Below are 17919 nucleotides of genomic sequence, written 5' to 3' on the forward strand. Positions count from 1 at the left end.
AGGTGATCACCTTGCTTGCGATGTGCCCAGAGCTTTTTTAGTCACTCCCTGTTTGTAACCGTTGGCAGTGACATCTAGAGGCTGCTGGGATACGGCACACCAGCTGATGGCTGTAAGGACATTCATATCACTGTTAGTTCACCTAATCGTTAACAGAACCACTAAACTGGACCTCGCAGACAGTGAATGAAACCGATTGTCAATTTGAACCATGCCAGCTCAAAAAAGGCCAATGTATGTGGGTCGATTCTTCAGTTATGGCCACTTTTTACTGTTTGTAACCTTGAAAAAATGAGGGGATTTTTGATATTCAGTGCAATGGTAATGATTTTTGAGAAATGAATTTTTAACTTATAACGCTTTAGGAAAGTTATCGATAGAGTCCATAGACTGCTGCAGGCATGGCATATTTCTATAGGCCAAAACCCGAAAACAAGCATTTTAGGGTTTTTCTAATGGGTTTTTGGTTCAATTGCTAAAATAAAGACTGTGTTTAACACAAGCTCAAGATATTGTAATGCTTTATTCTACAACATGAAATAAAATCAATAATACACCTTTGTGCTTTTTTTAAAAGTGGTTACTTATCTTGAAAAAACACAGTTGAAAACAAGTGTAAATGGTACTACAGAGGCTGTCGGTGACATTAAACTCATCTACTCGCTAGTCGCTTTCACAGCCTCACTGTATTTATAATCGTGCTCTTGCAAACTATCCAAACTAAAACACTCAAGTCTAAGTGGAAAAATCCTTTTGGGGTGATGTTAACTTCCGGGTTGGCCTATAAAAATACTTCAGTAACACTTTATTTTAAGGAACAATTCTCAATATTAACTAGCATATTGGCTGTGTATTAGATCTTTAATCAAACCCCATATCTAAACTTAACAACTACTTTACTAACTATTAATAAGCAGCAAATTAGGAGTTTGAGGCAAAAACTATGGGAAGAGTAAGATTTTTAATGGAGTCTCATCAAGGCTGTATTTATTTTATCAAAAATACATTAAAAACAGTAATATTGTGACATATTATTGCAATTTCTAATATCAGTTTCCTATTTTAATATACTTTACAATATAATTTATTTTTGTAATGCAAAGCTGAATTTTCATCAGCCATAACTCCAATGTACTGACCCCAAACTTTTGAATAGTAGAGTATATTGTAACACAAAATTTCTAGTTTGAAGTTTTATTTAGGGCTGCAACTAACGATTATTTTAATAATCGATTAATCTGTCGATTATTTTTCGATGAATCGATGAATCGGATTTAAAAAAAAAAAAGCATTCATTTCCAACCCTTTATTCAAAAACAGAACTAAAATCTTTAGAAAGTGCACAAACATGTTGCTCCTTGAACATCCCTGATCTGTTATAATAATAATAAAATAAAATAAAAATGGACTAACACAAAAAACATACACATGTATGCTTTACATCTGCCAAAAAATTAAATAATTTAACAACACTGCGTCGTTAGCGTTGGTATTGTATCAGACACCTGCACTTAACATTATATGAAAATCAAGCTCAAATGGAGTTAATAATGTTTTTGACCAGAGAATGACGGAGATGGAGTGTTTTGTCTGTCGTTAGAACGGCTGTAACTGTTATGCAGTGCATAAGTGCATTAAGTGCATTATGCTTTCATCAACTTTTACAGGTTATATAACTTTGATTGTAGCTATATGGGCGCTTAGTTTTTTCTTGTCGTTTAATACACTTGGCCAAAATCTCAAATTAAGCGCTTATGCACATAATGCACAGGATATTTAAAACGTATATAGACAGCAAATAACTAATTCTTCTCCACTCTTCAAACACACAAAACATTATCCTTTGCTGACATAGTGTTTGAGTAAAGAAAACGCTGTACTATTCAAACACCAATTATTTATTCACCCTTGCATTGCGAAAAAGCAGAGATCTCATCTTCTCCAGGCTGTGCGGCGCGTCAATCTGAACGGAGGCGGGGTGAAGTTACGAGGTCTCGCTGAGAGCTCGATGATCCAATGGCGTTACGAAGTTTTACTGACAAGTTATTTTAATGCTTATCATTGGTTTACTATTTTTAAAACTCTCTGATTTAAAATAATAAAACGAATTATAAGCGACTCAAGTTTGGATAATTTTCACAGCACCTGACTGGGCTAGGGTATAGCAACTGCCATACTCTGCCATACGCAAACGCCGCCCCTGCTCCCACACCTTGGATGACTTGGGTCGCACGGATTTCTCTGCCTCCGCCATGTATCTTTCCTCTACCTCCGCTCGTTTTTTTTTACTTTTTTTTTTTTTTATTTTTTTTTTTATTTATGAGGCGCCAAACTCTGCTAGCATCCGTGCGAGAGAGACCGAGTGTGTTCACTCCGCTCCACGCTCAACTAAAGTTTTTTTTTTTTTTTAATAATCAAACGTCTCCGCGTCGCGCGACACAACGAATCGATTATGAAATTCGTTGCCAACGCTTTTAGTAATCGATTTTTATCGATTTAATCGATTCGTTGTTGCAGCCCTAGTTTTATTAATCAAAGAATCCTGAAAAAAAGTATCACAGGTTTCAAAAATATGAAGCAGCATAACTGTTTCCAACATTGATAATAAATCAGCATATCAGAATGATTTCTGAAGGATCATGTGACACTGAAGACTGGAGTAATGATGCTGAAAATCCAGCTTTTATCACAGGAATAAATTACATTTTAAAGTATATTAAAATAGAAAACTGTTATTTTAAATTGCAATAATATTTCACAAAATTTCTTTTTTTTCTGTATTTTTGATCAAATAGATACAGCCTTGATGAGCAGAAGAAACTTCTTTAAAAAAAACATGGAAAATCTTACTGATCCCAAACTTTTAAACAGCAGAGTAAAAAGAAGTGTATTATTTATAAATTAATATGCTAAATCATGATGTAAAAAGTTATTACATTTCTGATTTTCCAACTGTTGCCTCTTCTATTTTTCATTACAGGGGACAGAAGAGTTACACTAATTAAAAATCACAGAGCAAAGGCGGGATTTTTCGATTATTAATGAACTGTTCGGCTTTTTCGCAGCCTGTCCAACACCTAAAAACGATATATGACACATCTGAAGAAAACCCCATCAAACACCAGCAGCTAAAACAGACATCATTACGCCAAAAGCAAAGAAGACATTGTACTAGAAACACGTCAACCGTCTGGGAGTTACTGTAGGTGTGCAGTCTGCTTTGGGATTGTGTACACTAGAGATTAATGTTTGGAAACCTCACATTGTTAGGGCTCTTGTCTACAGCAAGTGTGTTCAGTGCAGACTGCATCACGGCTTCTATTTGCTTTAGTTTTGACGCAACACAAACTCATTTTGAGAAGTTACACAAGCACAGAAATACATGTATATGAATGAATATGTGTGTGTGCGCTCACCTGCCCCGCAGGGAGATATTCTGCCCTGTGTGTGTGTGTGTTTGGCCTCGGTGTGTGTGTGGTTGTGAGGAAACTCCAGACCGGACTGCAGAATATCCGGATCGTGTACGGAGAAACCTGGCGGCAAATCCCTCACATCAGAGCATCTGTGAGAGATGAGAAGTGAGTTTTATTTAATTGAACAATTTAACATATAATTCATCAATTAAATGGCCGTTTTTTATGTTCCAGCCTTCCTCTTAACCTGTTATCTGTTTGTTATTTAGATGAGTCTTGAGAAGAAAGAGCCAAGGGGTGAAAACTTTTTGAATTTGAAGATCGGGTAAATTGAACTTATTTTGTCTTCTGGGAAAAATTTTACTATCTTATGTAGCCTCTGAAGGGCAGTACTAAATGAAACAAAAATGAAATTTAGGCAAAATAAGAAAAATGTACACATCTCCATTTTGTTCAAAAGTTTTCACCCCCTGGCTCAACACATTTTTTTTCTTTTTTTGGAGCATCAGTGAGCGTTTGTACCTTCTGTAATAGTTGCATATGAGTCCTTCAGTTGTCCTCAGTGTGAAAATATGAATTTCAAAATCACATTGTTGGAAAGGGTTCAAATACACAAAAATGCTGGAAAACCAAAGAATTTGTGGAACCTAAAGGATTTTTCTGAAGAACAGCAGGCAGTTTAACTGTTCAGGACAAACAAGGGACTTATGATCAACTATCACTAAACAAAAAAGCACAGCTGTGGTCATTTTTATAAATTCAACTATTATTTTCTGTTGTCGACTATACTGTATGTAAACATCTTTTATGTGAAATAGCTTATTCAGGTCAGTACTAAATAAACAATAACATGCATTTTGTATGATCCCTCTTATTTTGGTAAAATAATTAAGATTAATTATTTATTTAGCAGATTCTGAAAGGGGATGTAAACCTTTGACCTCAACTGTATAAATACTTTGGTTACACTTTATTTTAAGGTGGCCTTGTTACAATGTAATTATACATTTAAGTACTGAGTAATATTAATTAACTACATGTACTTACTATATGGTTAGGGTTTGCTTTAGGGTTACTTGCATGTAATTATGTACAATTTATTGTAATTATAATAGTAAGTACATGTAACGTGTAACAAAGACACATAAAATAAAGTGTTACAATACTTTAGTATATTTATTAAATACAATAATATTATTAAATTATACAAATGTTACAAATATTTAATTATTAATTTTATTAATGGTTCATTTTGTGCATACAATATTTGATTGTGTACTTCTTTAAAATGTATTTGTTAAAAAACTTACTTTTACCTCAGCTTAATAAATAGAAACATCTGTAATTAAATCATTCACAAGTCTATTCCCTGAAAAGTGTACTATACATTGTATAAATATACAAAAGTAATATACTTTTGCTAAATAAACCCCACAAAGCAAAAATATATTTATACAAATTTAGCAACAGCTAAGAAACAACAATTTTGTTCTCCAAACTTCTGAATTTTGGCAAGAAATAAAAACAACCCAAGTCCAATCCCAGACCCTCTGGAGCTCAGGCATGTGGAAAACATCTTGCGCTATGAAACGGAGTGTTTATAAGGCCATTTCGGGCAGTAACTCCTAATAAAATTGGTCATTGGTGAGATCAGCATAAAAGAAAAGTGGAAAAATAACATAATCTGGAAAAGATCAAGCTGACATCAATCTGGAAAACCACAACACCTGAACTGAGACAAAACTCTTCCAAAACACGTCAACCGTCTGGGAGTTACTGTAGGTGTGCAGTCTGCTTTGGGATTGTGTACACTAGAGATTAATGTTTGGAAACCTCACATTGTTAGGGCTCTTGTCTACAGCAAGTGTGTTCAGTGCAGACTGCATCACGGCTTCTATTTGCTTTAGTTTTGACGCAACACAAACTCATTTTGAGAAGTTACACAAGCACAGAAATACATGTATATGAATGAATATGTGTGTGTGCGCTCACCTGCCCCGCAGGGAGATATTCTGCCCTGTGTGTGTGTGTGTTTGGCCTCGGTGTGTGTGTGGTTGTGAGGAAACTCCAGACCGGACTGCAGAATATCCGGATCGTGTACGGAGAAACCTGGCGGCAAATCCCTCACATCAGAGCATCTGTGAGAGATGAGAAGTGAGTTTTATTTAATTGAACAATTTAACATATAATTCGTCAATTAAATGGCCATTTTTTATGTTCCAGCCTTCCTCTTAACCTGTTATCTGTTTGTTATTTAGATGAGTCTTGAGAAGAAAGAGCCAAGGGGTGAAAACTTTTTGAATTTGAAGATCGGGTAAATTGAACTTATTTTGTCTTCTGGGAAAAATTTTACTATCTTATGTAGCCTCTGAAGGGCAGTACTAAATGAAACAAAAATGAAATTTAGGCAAAATAAGAAAAATGTACACATCTCCATTTTGTTCAAAAGTTTTCACCCCCTGGCTCAACACATTTTTTTTTTTTTTTGGAGCATCAGTGAGCGTTTGTACCTTCTGTAATAGTTGCATATGAGTCCTTCAGTTGTCCTCAGTGTGAAAATATGAATTTCAAAATCACATTGTTGGAAAGGGTTCAAATACACAAAAATGCTGGAAAACCAAAGAATTTGTGGAACCTAAAGGATTTTTCTGAAGAACAGCAGGCAGTTTAACTGTTCAGGACAAACAAGGGACTTATGATCAACTATCACTAAACAAAAAAGCACAGCTGTGGTCATTTTTATAAATTCAACTATTATTTTCTGTTGTCGACTATACTGTATGTAAACATCTTTTATGTGAAATAGCTTATTCAGGTCAGTACTAAATAAACAATAACATGCATTTTGTATGATCCCTCTTATTTTGGTAAAATAATTAAGATTAATTATTTATTTAGCAGATTCTGAAAGGGGGATGTAAACCTTTGACCTCAACTGTATAAATACTTTGGTTACACTTTATTTTAAGGTGGCCTTGTTACAATGTAATTATACATTTAAGTACTGAGTAATATTAATTAACTACATGTACTTACTATATGGTTAGGGTTTGCTTTAGGGTTACTTGCATGTAATTATGTACAATTTATTGTAATTATAATAGTAAGTACATGTAACGTGTAACAAAGACACCGCAAAATAAAGTGTTACAATACTTTAGTATATTTATTAAATACAATAATATTATTAAATTATACAAATGTTACAAATATTTAATTATTAATTTTATTAATGGTTCATTTTTGTGCATACAATATTTGATTGTGTACTTCTTTAAAATGTATTTGTTAAAAAACTTACTTTTACCTCAGCTTAATAAATAGAAACATCTGTAATTAAATCATTCACAAGTCTATTCCCCTGAAAAGTGTACTATACATTGTATAAATATACAAAAGTAATATACTTTTGCTAAATAAACCCCACAAAGCAAAAATATATTTATACAAATTTAGCAACAGCTAAGAAACAACAATTTTGTTCTCCAAACTTCTGAATTTTGGCAAGAAATAAAAAACAACCCAAGTCCAATCCCAGACCCTCTGGAGCTCAGGCATGTGGAAAACATCTTGCGCTATGAAACGGAGTGTTTATAAGGCCATTTCTGGCTTTTGGGCAGTAACTCCTAATAAAATTGGTCATTGGTGAGATCAGCATAGAAAGAAAAGTGGAAAAATAACATAATCTGGAAAAAGATCAAGCTGACATCAATCTGGAAAACCACAACACCTGAACTGAGACAAAACTCTTCCAAAAACACGGAGAAATCTCTGGTTAACCATTTACAGTCGACCTGTATCCTGTACGTCTAGTGGACTGAAACTTGACTGAACACAAGACTAAATAACACTTGTGCTGGAACAGTCATGTGTTCAGTCAAGTTTCGGTCCACTAGACGTACAGGATACAGGTCGACTGTAAATGCTTAACCAGAGATTACATTTGTTTCCTCTCAAACAAAAATGACCAGTGGGATCTCAGAATCAAAATTACCACCGAACTTCATCACCATTAAAAACCTCAAGAGAAACCTCAAATGTTCTGCATGTGTATTAGACTTACCTTGGTAGTCTTAAAGAAAAATAAATAAATACATAAATAAATATTTGGAACTGAGACTTCCCATTATAAATGTACCTATTCTGAGCTATGAACATACTGATGGGTCGGTAAACACCTGTACACCCAAAATTTGTTGTGCGCAATTATGCAAAGAGAGCCTCTCTCGACAAGCCAAGAAAAATGAAAATAAAAACTGATGGTTTTGCAATATCAATACATAGATAATTGCAAAAAAAAAAAATAATTAAAAGATCAAAGCAACTTCTACTAGACAACTTGCAGGGTTTCTACAGGATTTTTAAGCTCAAATTTAAGACAAATATAATAAATACCATATGAGCTGTGTAGGGCAATGTCTAGTAATATATTAAACTGTAAAATGACTGAAAAACATGATTTCCAGTTCAGATACAAATTTTTACAAAAAAAACAAAAAGTTTTATAAAATGATACACTTCACATTTCAGCCTTTAACCCATTTTTAAGAAAATGGATGAGTCATCAGTATTATTATATTAATTTAAACAATTATTATCAATAAATTATTATATTAATCAAATAACAAATACATTTTATTGTTTAGATATTTATAACGCATTATCTTCTTGTCGATCCACCAGTTCACATTTACAGCTCTGCGTGTTTGCAGGGTAAAAACATGGGTCGATTTTCACATTGGTCTGAACAAAAACAACAGGCTTATTGAAAATGCTCATTCATTCTCTGCCAGCAGGTGGCGCTTTCTAAACAACAGAAACATAACTGTTTCCTCGGTAATGGCAGTAAACAAAGCATGACAAAGCAATGACATCAGTGCCTTTCGAAGTTTAATCGTCACATTAAGCCATATCGCAATTCTTGTCTTTCCATCCCCAAATTTAAGACCTCTTGAAATCATAATTAAGACTATCTTGTACCATTTAAGACTTTTTGTGTTATGTTGACGTTAGTTTAACTGAAACAGGAAGACAGGGTGGTACATATCAAGCAGCCCCGCCCCCTTTTTAAATAGCCAAAAGCGTTCATTTATAATCACATTTTGGACTAGAGCTATTGAGCTTGGTAAAGTCACAATTGACAGGGTATTTCCAATTTACCTTAAGAAAAAGTTTTTTTATGGATTTGGACAAACGTATCACTTCTTTTTTATGGGGAAATAGGCCAGCTCGAATTAAGAAAACAATTTTGCAGCTCCCTAAAAATAAAGGCGGTCTCGCACTCCCAAATTTTTTACACTATTATTGGGCTTGCAATATTCAGAAAGTTTTACACTGGAGGAACAATATAAATTCTGAACTCCCTTGTTGGGTTTACCTAGAACAGTCCTCAGCACGCCTCTCTCTGAACTCGGTTATATCCGCTCAATTACCTTTACCTGCCAATTTTAGTTCAAATTTAGTAGTATCCCACTCAGTTAAGATATGGACTCAATTTAGGAAGCACACTGGTTTGCATAGGTCTTCTATCCTTTCTCCGATTTTTAAACACCACTGTTTTGCACCATCCATTATGGATGAGGCGTTCCGAATATGGTTCGATAAAGGCATAAAGACCATTGATGATCTCTATGAGAGCGGTATTTTCTCATCCTTTAACCCCTTAACTGTCACTCACAGTTTTGAACACAGACATGATAGTGCACTATCCAAACTTATTTTTTTATAATTCATGAATGAAAACATTTTCCAATGTGATTTTGATGTACCATTTCCATGGTAATGCAATGTCTGATTTTAAAATGGGTTTCAAAGGATGAATTTTGAGATTTTAAGTTTTCAACTGATATATAATTTCTTATGATTTCTAAAGCCTAATAGAGAAAAAGGCAAAAAAGAAGACTTTCTGTGACAAAGGTCAGAACTCCTGTTATGATGTAGATTTTTCAGGTGCACTCTTGTCATAAATTAATCTATTACTTTTCCTACATAATTTTTTAACAGAAAAAGTGGTAAAATACCTATTTAGGAGTCTTAGACCTTTCCAACGATATATAGTTTGTCATGATTAGATTAGGATTTAATTGTAAAATAGTGAAGTAAACGTAGGCGTCCCACAGGGTGGACGGTGACAGTTAAGAGGTTAATAACCTTTCTAAGAGATTCGATCGACCTAATTCCCACTTATTTTGTTTCTTTCAAGTCAGGCACTTTGTGCAAAAACTATTCCCTCATTTTCCAAATCGTCCCCCTGAATCTCCATTGGATGACATCTTAAAGCTTGAACCACACTCAAAACATTGTATTTCTGTCATTTATAATCTGATTCACAATATTAATTCAGGCTCTGCAAATTCAACCAGAGGTGCTTGGGAAGAGTTTGGGATTTGAGTTACCTGATGAACACTGGGAGCGTATTCTTGAGCTCATTCACACCTCATCTATATGCGCAAGACATGGGCTTATACAATGTAAGATTCTACATAGGGTTTACTATACTAATGCTAGACTTGCTAAAATATACCCCTCTGTCAGCGATGCATGTAATAGGTGCAAGCAATCACCAGCAGATCTCATTCACATGTTGTGGGAATGCCCTAAATTATTGGATTATTGGACTAAAATATTTAAAACTTTGAAAGATGCCTTCAACATAGATATTGATACAGACCCACTTTTGGCCATTTTTGGGTTGGCAGTAGATGTTAACCTTTCAGTAACGATCCAAAAGGCTTTAGCCTTTACTACTTTACTAGCAAGACGTCTCATTCTTTTAAAGTGGAAGCACGTCTCACCCCCTTCCTTTGAAACATGGCTAAAAGAAGTGTTTACTTGTATTAAATTGGAAAAAATTAGACTGTCACTCACTGGTTCTTTAAAGACCTTTGACAAAGTGTGGCGCCCCTTTTTAGATTACCTGCTGGCTAACTGTCTTGATACTTAAGCTGAGCATTAACATATAAACATACGATTTTTATTCATGCTTTTTTAATTTATTTCATTTGTTATTTTATTTGTTGTTGTTTTTTCTCCCTGTGGGAAGTTCTAGGTTGTTGAGGGAGGGGAATGTTTAGTGGGGTAGTATCAGTAATATCATGGAAGGATAATTGTATAAAATTAATGTTGTAATTTGTTGAGTTGGTATTCCATGCATAAAATCTAATAAAGAAATTTGAAATACAATTGACAGGGTATGACAGCCACAATATATATCTTCTAAATGTGAAATGTTATATGCCAAAAGATCAAGGCAAATTTGATTTCTCATGTCATGACACCTTTAAGACATTTTAAGGACCTGCGGGAACCCTGTGAGATTGTGAAATCAGCAAACACTTTTTACAAACCTACAAAGTCTGTAGAAATCGTGGTTTGCTGGTGTGGTACATCCACTTACCGTGTTTTCAGTGCTCTCTGCATTGCCTGACGGCTGTAAGAACACTTTCCAACCACCACAGCTCTGAAATAGAGCGGCTCCTGCAGGTAATGAGACAGCAGGGCACCCTGGAAGCCCAGAACGCCCCATCGGGCCAGTTTATCACTGCAGGAGAGAGAAAGTGTGCGCTCGCCGCGGCCCGGCTTCAGCCGCAGAACCCCGACGCTGTGATACAGTAACCCAGGCTGCAGCGGGTCGGCCGGGCCGGCGGGGACACACTTCGCCCCTGTACGGTGGATGTCTTTCTCCTCTTCCGGCTGACAGTGCAAGACTGCATTTAATGGATTACTTTCTTTGTTTTCTGTTATGAGTTCATGCTCATCAGTATCCCCTGATTTTCTGTGGGATGAATGGCTGTCACTCTCTTCCAGGTCACTCTCGGCGTGTCGTTTCAGGCCTCGTCTCTCTGATTGCTCGCTCTGGATTGACTTCACAGGCTCACAGGGCTGCGCTTGAATGCCAGTCATAGGAAATATGGAGGCATCGCCACCTAAGGATTCATTAGCAAAGCACTGACTGACAAGATGTAAACATATAAGCAATAGCGCACAAACAGGAGTGCTGTTGTTGTGTACTGTTGGACTGAATGTGTATTGGTCACTCAGGACTGGTGCTAACTGTTAAACAGAGCTGGGTAGTAACTGATTACATGTAATCAGATTGCAAAAATTAAGTACTTGTAATTACAGTATAATTACAGTGCTGTCAAATGATTAATCGCGATTAATCACATCCAAAATAAATGTTTTTGTTTACATAATATATGTGTGTGTACTGTGTATATTTATTTTGTATATATAAATACACACACATGCATGTATATATTTCAGAAAAATATGTTAGGCTTATACAACCCGAATTAGGGAAATTTGTATGTTTTGGTGGACGTACAAAAGGACTGCCTGTGTCCAAGCAAAGGCTGTTACACTGGATCGTCGACGCAATTGCTTTGGCTTACAGCTCTAAGGGCGCGGGATGTCCTATAGGGGTTCGGGCCCACTCAACCTGCAGACTCACGTCCTCGTGGGCCTGGGCAAATGGCATGTCTAATCAGGACATTTGTATGATGTCAGGCTGGTCGTCACCCAGCACTTTCGCAAGGTTTTATAAACTAGATGTGTCGTCGCTTGCCTCGCATGTGCTGTCAGTGCGAGCAGCACACGCGCCTACTCAGCCTCAGCTATGATCTGAGATGTGTATATCAGTGGTTTCGACTAGGTCGTATACACCCTGTATTGACGCACCACCAATTCAATGCTGTCCCTATCAGTTTATCACAGTGTTATGATATAGTTCACCACGTCTTTAGGACGGGTTGCATGCTAAACTCCTTCCCTTCCAACCTTTCCTGAAGTCCCATTGGCTCACGCCAGTCCAAATGACTGGCCAATTGTCACGAAGTATGCAAATCGCATGCAAACTACTGATGAGCTCGAGAAGCAGTATAAAATGCGGTGCCCGCTACAATTATGTCAGAATCGGATACTGAATGCCGCTTAGCTGGTCGTGCAGCGAGCACGGCAACCTCCGTTATGTTTCGTTCTCATTCCCGTTCAAAATTTTATGCCTGCTTTCAGGTCTCAAAATAGTTGGGACGGGGGCATGTTTACTATGGTGTAGCATCTCCTCTTCTTTTCAAAACATTTTGAAGAAGTCTGGGCATCGGGGTTATGAAGTTCTGGAGGTTTGGTGTTGGAATTTGGTCCCATTCTTGCCTCATATAGGTTTTCAGCTGCTGAAGAGTTTGTGGTCATCTTTGACGTATTTTTCATTTAATGATGCGCCAAATGTTCTCTATAGATGAAAGATCTGGACTGCAGGCAGGCCAATTCAGCACCCGGACTCTTCTACTATGAAGTCATGCTGTTGTAATAGCTGCAGTATGTGGTTTTGCATTGTCCTGCTGAAAAACACACTGTCTGGAGGGGAGCATATGTTGCTCTAAAATCTTTATATACCTTTCAGCATTCATAGTGCCTTCCAAAACATGCAAGCTGTCCATACCGTATGCACTTATGCACCCCCATACTATCAGAGATGCTGGCTTTTGAACTGAACGCTGATGACACGCTGGAAGGTCTCCCTCCTCTTTAGCCCGGAGGACACGGCGTTATGATTTCTAACAAGAATGTCAAATTTGGACTCATCTGACCATATAACACTTTTCCACTTTGAAACAGTCCATTTTAAATGAGCCTTGGCCCACAGGACACGACGGCGCTTCTGGACCATGTTCACACATGGCTTCTTTTTTGCATGATAGAGTTTTAGTTGGCATCTGCAGATGGCACGGCGGATTGTATTTATCGACAGTGGTTTCTGGAAGTACTCCTGGGCCCATTTAGTAATGTTAATGACAGAATCATGCCGATGAGTGATGCAGTGTCGTCTGAGGGCCTGAAGACCACGGGCATCCAACAAAGGTCTTCGGCAATTTGACATTGAGGAACGTTGTTTTTAAAGTATTCCACAATCTTTTTACGCACTCTTTCACAGATTGGAGAGCATCTACCCATCTTTACTTCTGAGAGACTCTGCCTCTCTAAGACATCCCTTTTATAGCTAATCATGTTACAGACCTGATGTCAATTAACTTAATTAGTTGCTAGATGTTCTCCCAGCTGAATCTTTTCAAAATGTCTTGCTTTTTCAGCCCTATGTTGCCCCCGTGCCAACTTTTTTGAGACCTGTAGCAGGCATCAAATTTGAAATGAGCTCATTTAGTGGATAAAAGTGTAAAATTTCTTATGTGATTTGAAAGTCTTTTAGTTTCCATTTTATTCAAATTTAAAAAAACGTCCCAACATTTCCGGAATTCAGGTTGTATATTTATGTATAATATAAATTATATGAATACATCTTTACATTTTCTGTGCTTTTGTCTTTCAAACACATTAAAATGCACAAATACATGTTTTATGTAATGTAATGTTTTTCATGTAATGCAGTTCATGTTGTTAATAACAATGAATAGAATATATTTTTATTATTTTTGTATTTTTATATCACATGGTACAAGATTATCCTATTTAAATCAACATGATACAGTACTTTAGGTCAAAAGTAATCAAAAAGTAGTCTGATGATTATACTACCTATATAACGTGTAATGTAATGGATTACATTTCTAACTTAAATTTTTGTCATGTAATTTAGAATCAATAACAGACTACAATTTGTAATCTACCCAGCACTGCTGGTATATATATACAGTCAACTGCATAAGTTTTCATACCCCCGACAGAAACTGCAAGATGTTTATCATTTAAATGAAAAAATTACAGGGATCTTTTTTCTTTTTTTTTATACTGATGGATTAAAATATTTCACATAACAGATTTACATATACATTTACACCCCCTTGGTTGTTGATATTATGTTGTGTTGCTTCCCTGATGATGAGTGACTGTCTGTAAGTCTGTAGGGCAGATATGCTATTTTTAGCCCTTATTTTTTGTATGAATTCTTCAACTGTAATGAAATGACTGATCATTTTGATTTGTTTTACATTTTTATTCTAATATTTGATGACTATTTTTTCTAAAATGGGAAGTAATAAAAAAATTAGAATGTGTAAACACGTTTGACTGGAAGTATAAGGCACAGAATCGTTTTAATTTAACATAAATATTTAGTCTTTAACATTGAAGCAGTAGCTGGACTCACAGGGTGTTTGACTGGTGAAGAAAAGGAAAGAGACTCCCGGTTTAACTGTCCATTTTCCCTCTTCAGATCCAGGGCAGAAAACATCCGAGCTCTGGCCACTTACAGCCCTGAACAGCTGCTCCGTCAGATACCTGAGGACAGGAAACATCAAAAACACACATAACTCAATTCACTTCTGTTATTTTTTAAACCAAAAAAATTACGTTTGTTTATAATTCACATTAGAAAATTGGTATTGATTTCAAAGTACTGTTACATTAAGTGAAATATGCCTTCATGCTTGGTTTATAAATGTAAAAAAAATCTAAAACTTTATAACTTAGTAAAAATTATATAACAAATTAAATTGTTTATATATATATATATATATATATAAACAATATATATATATATATATATATATATATATATATATATTAGTGCTGTCAAACGATTAATTGGGATTAATTGCATCCAAAATAAGTTTTTGTTTACATAATATGTGTGTGTACTGTGTATATTAATTATGTTTATATAAATACACACACAGTATATATTTACATTCATATAATTTAATTTATATATAAATACATTTATTATATAAGCATAACATATTATATATATATATATATATATATAATAATTATCTTAAATTGGAGTAAGAACAATAAAACGCTCTGAAAACAAGTCTTAATGTCTTATATCTTAATACCTTCTTCTTTTTTTTTTTTTTTTTAAAGAAATACATATCTTGTTGAAAGCAATAATGTTGAGAATGATTTGTAAAATGTTCATAGCAAGCCAAATATTGGATAATTAAAAAGCTTTCTCACAGCAGATCCCCTTCATTTTAACACGTTCAGCCATCTAAGACAGGTTACAGGACATAACATCCGCTTGATGAATGTGAAATCCATGAACAAACATAGATGGGCAAACACATAAATCCATCATATATGCCCTTAAAACATGTTTACAGAGAGAGAGAGTGAGTGAGTGAGTGAGTGTGTGTGTGTGTGTGTGTGTGTGTGTGTGTGTGCATGTGTGTGTAAACAACAAAGGATTTCAGAGGCAGTTGGGGTTTGGTTTGTGAATGCATGACTAATGCAATGAAGCACTGTAACATGAAATACATTACCTGACACACCCCCTCCGAGCAATAACCTCCGCATGACTGTCATTCAGAACATCACCTGCACATCAGCACAATATATTCAATATATGAGGATGCACATTTAGCTTTGCATTTGTGTAGTGTTTTTGACATTTACCCTTCATACTCATGGCAGACTGGCCGATGCATTTGGTGCCGGTCCCCAAAGACACAACCTGCTTGTGAACTGTGAGCAAATGGTTAAAAGGGTATTTAGCAGTTTTCATATCATCATGTTGATTTATCTGATTTGTGTTTCTGACCTGTGTCCTGCTCTGAACTGTCAGTCAGCAGAATCACAGCAGCCAGTAGAGTCCACTCTCTGCCCGCCTCTGGCTTTCCTCTTTTAGGCAGTTTATTGAAGTGACTATAACACAAGCTGGCTATTTCATCAGGACTCCACATGATCTGTTGCTAAGCGTGAACAGCAGACATTTACGATGAAACCATGTGTTTTTACAACATTACTACTAACGCATTATTAATATACTCACACTTAGATAACCTGGTTAAACGCTCTTTCGGATTACGGATTGAAATATAAATTCAGTAGGTCATAAATGTGCTTTTCATGTGCTTTCTCGTGTCTTTGGATGAAGTCTTGCGCCCAGAGCAGAAGAGTATTACCGGTTTCAAAATAAGAGTCCCTTTACACACACACACACACACACACACACACACACACTCGATAGATGGCGCATCGTTACAGGACAAAATGTCTTGACAGTAAAGCTCACTTGAAACGTATTGTTCTATTTGTAAATACAATTTTAAATGTACGTAAAGCAGCAACTCATAGTATATAGCCTATAGCAGAGAATCAATAGGCGGTCATTCAGTGGAAGAGTTAAATAGCTTACTTGATTTGACAATTTTATGTTTTGTAGTTTATTTTTTAGGTTTACTTTCTGTTTTTAGTCAGCTCTGTTAGGGCCTTTGTGACGAAAATGTTGTCTTTTTTAGGATAGCATTTGTTATTCTCAGACAAAAGACATTTGAATTTGTTTCTCACAACTATTATTGATATACTGAATAAACATTTTTAGGTATTACTTTAATTTCAGGTGAGTTTTGCATCAAGCACAGTTGCTGTTGTTATTATTATTATTATTATATTGTAAATGATTTTACATTTTAAGTAAAATTAATTTATTACTATTCATCTGGACTAGTGTACAAACAACAAACACACATGTGAAGTACATACATGTATCTTTGAAATGCATAATTTGCATAATGAAATGCATCTTTTTTTTTTTTTTGACAATATAGTTCCATATGGCTATATTTATATTGTGTCTGTAAACACTTTTAATGTTTAAACTTGCTAATTTCAGCTATTAATCAAGTGAACATGGACATTTAAAAAGATTTTTACACTTTACATAAATGCCATATAAATTTTAAAATACCCACAGGCTCATTTCTGTAAAATAACCATACTCAAGATAAAGAGTTATATACATAGGCCTAGTTCAACATCGAGTTTAAAAAATGGACTGCAGTTAATTTTTTACCCATGATTTTCCACGATGCCATCTAGTTGTTTGTGTTTACTGAATAAAGAATTATTGTGAACATTCAGATTCATATTGATTCACAAATACACGTTCAGATCTAAGATATAAAGCGGGCCACAGGAGCGGACAGTTAACAGTGAAGCTGAGAATGATCAGAAGACTGATTCTTTCACATAACGGGACGTTTTTCTCCACAAAATGACAATATTTAACTGATATATATTTTAGAGCTGAACATAACTTGAAAAATGTGCTGCATAATCAATGATCTGAAATCCTGAATTTCATCATAAGCACTTCCAGTAATTAAGGTTGAATATTTAACCTGAAATTGAAAATAAGGGCTCTTCTGACCAAAAAACTAAACAAAACAAAACAAAAAAAGTCTTCAAACTGTATATTTGATCTGTGTTAAAACATATGTCTACAATATAGTGGTATAAAGATAAAGACATTGATCGGCCTTCAAATTAACTTTGGTATAATGCAAGTTTTTTATATTTTAAATTTAATTTAATTTTTGATCTACTGAACATTTTGTTAGTGCCCTAAGGCTGCTCTGAGATCATCAAGTAGAAATCCTAAATGTAATCAAAAGGTGCATTCACACCATGTTTAAAGCTGCAGTCCGTAAGTTTTGCCTCTTTGTGGCCATCTCTGTTTGAAAACCCGGAAGTGCAGTTCCTTGCGGAATTATTTTTATTGCGTGGGTTGTGCTCCGGCTCAGCTCCAGCGTGGATGAATGTAATGTTT

At 35.4% G+C, this 17919-nt stretch overlaps 1 protein-coding gene across 2 annotated transcripts in view; it reads right to left on the minus strand.

The window, feature by feature from the left end:
* Positions 1-16288, minus strand: part of adat1 (adenosine deaminase tRNA specific 1) — a 22044-nt gene extending 5756 nt beyond the window's left edge. Inside the window, exons 1-8 of one of the 2 annotated variants that reach the window (XM_058766576.1) lie at positions 16141-16288; positions 15910-16060; positions 15765-15833; positions 15632-15686; positions 14515-14645; positions 10810-11338; positions 5406-5551; positions 11-110 (exon numbers count right to left, since the gene is read on the minus strand). In XM_058766576.1, the coding sequence (XP_058622559.1) occupies positions 11-110; positions 5406-5551; positions 10810-11338; positions 14515-14645; positions 15632-15686; positions 15765-15833; positions 15910-16051 (1172 nt within the window). In that variant the 5' untranslated portion in view covers positions 16052-16060; positions 16141-16288. Of the gene's footprint in view, positions 1-10; positions 111-5185; positions 5552-10809; positions 11339-14514; positions 14646-15631; positions 15687-15764; positions 15834-15909; positions 16061-16140 lie in introns of those variants that run through there. The other variant, XM_058766575.1, reaches the window with a different exon arrangement.
* Positions 16289-17919: the final 1631 nt, after the last annotated feature.

The sequence above is a fragment of the Onychostoma macrolepis genome, chromosome 25, assembly GCF_012432095.1.
Source record: "Onychostoma macrolepis isolate SWU-2019 chromosome 25, ASM1243209v1, whole genome shotgun sequence".
In the NCBI taxonomy this organism is placed as follows: Eukaryota; Metazoa; Chordata; class Actinopteri; order Cypriniformes; family Cyprinidae; genus Onychostoma; species Onychostoma macrolepis.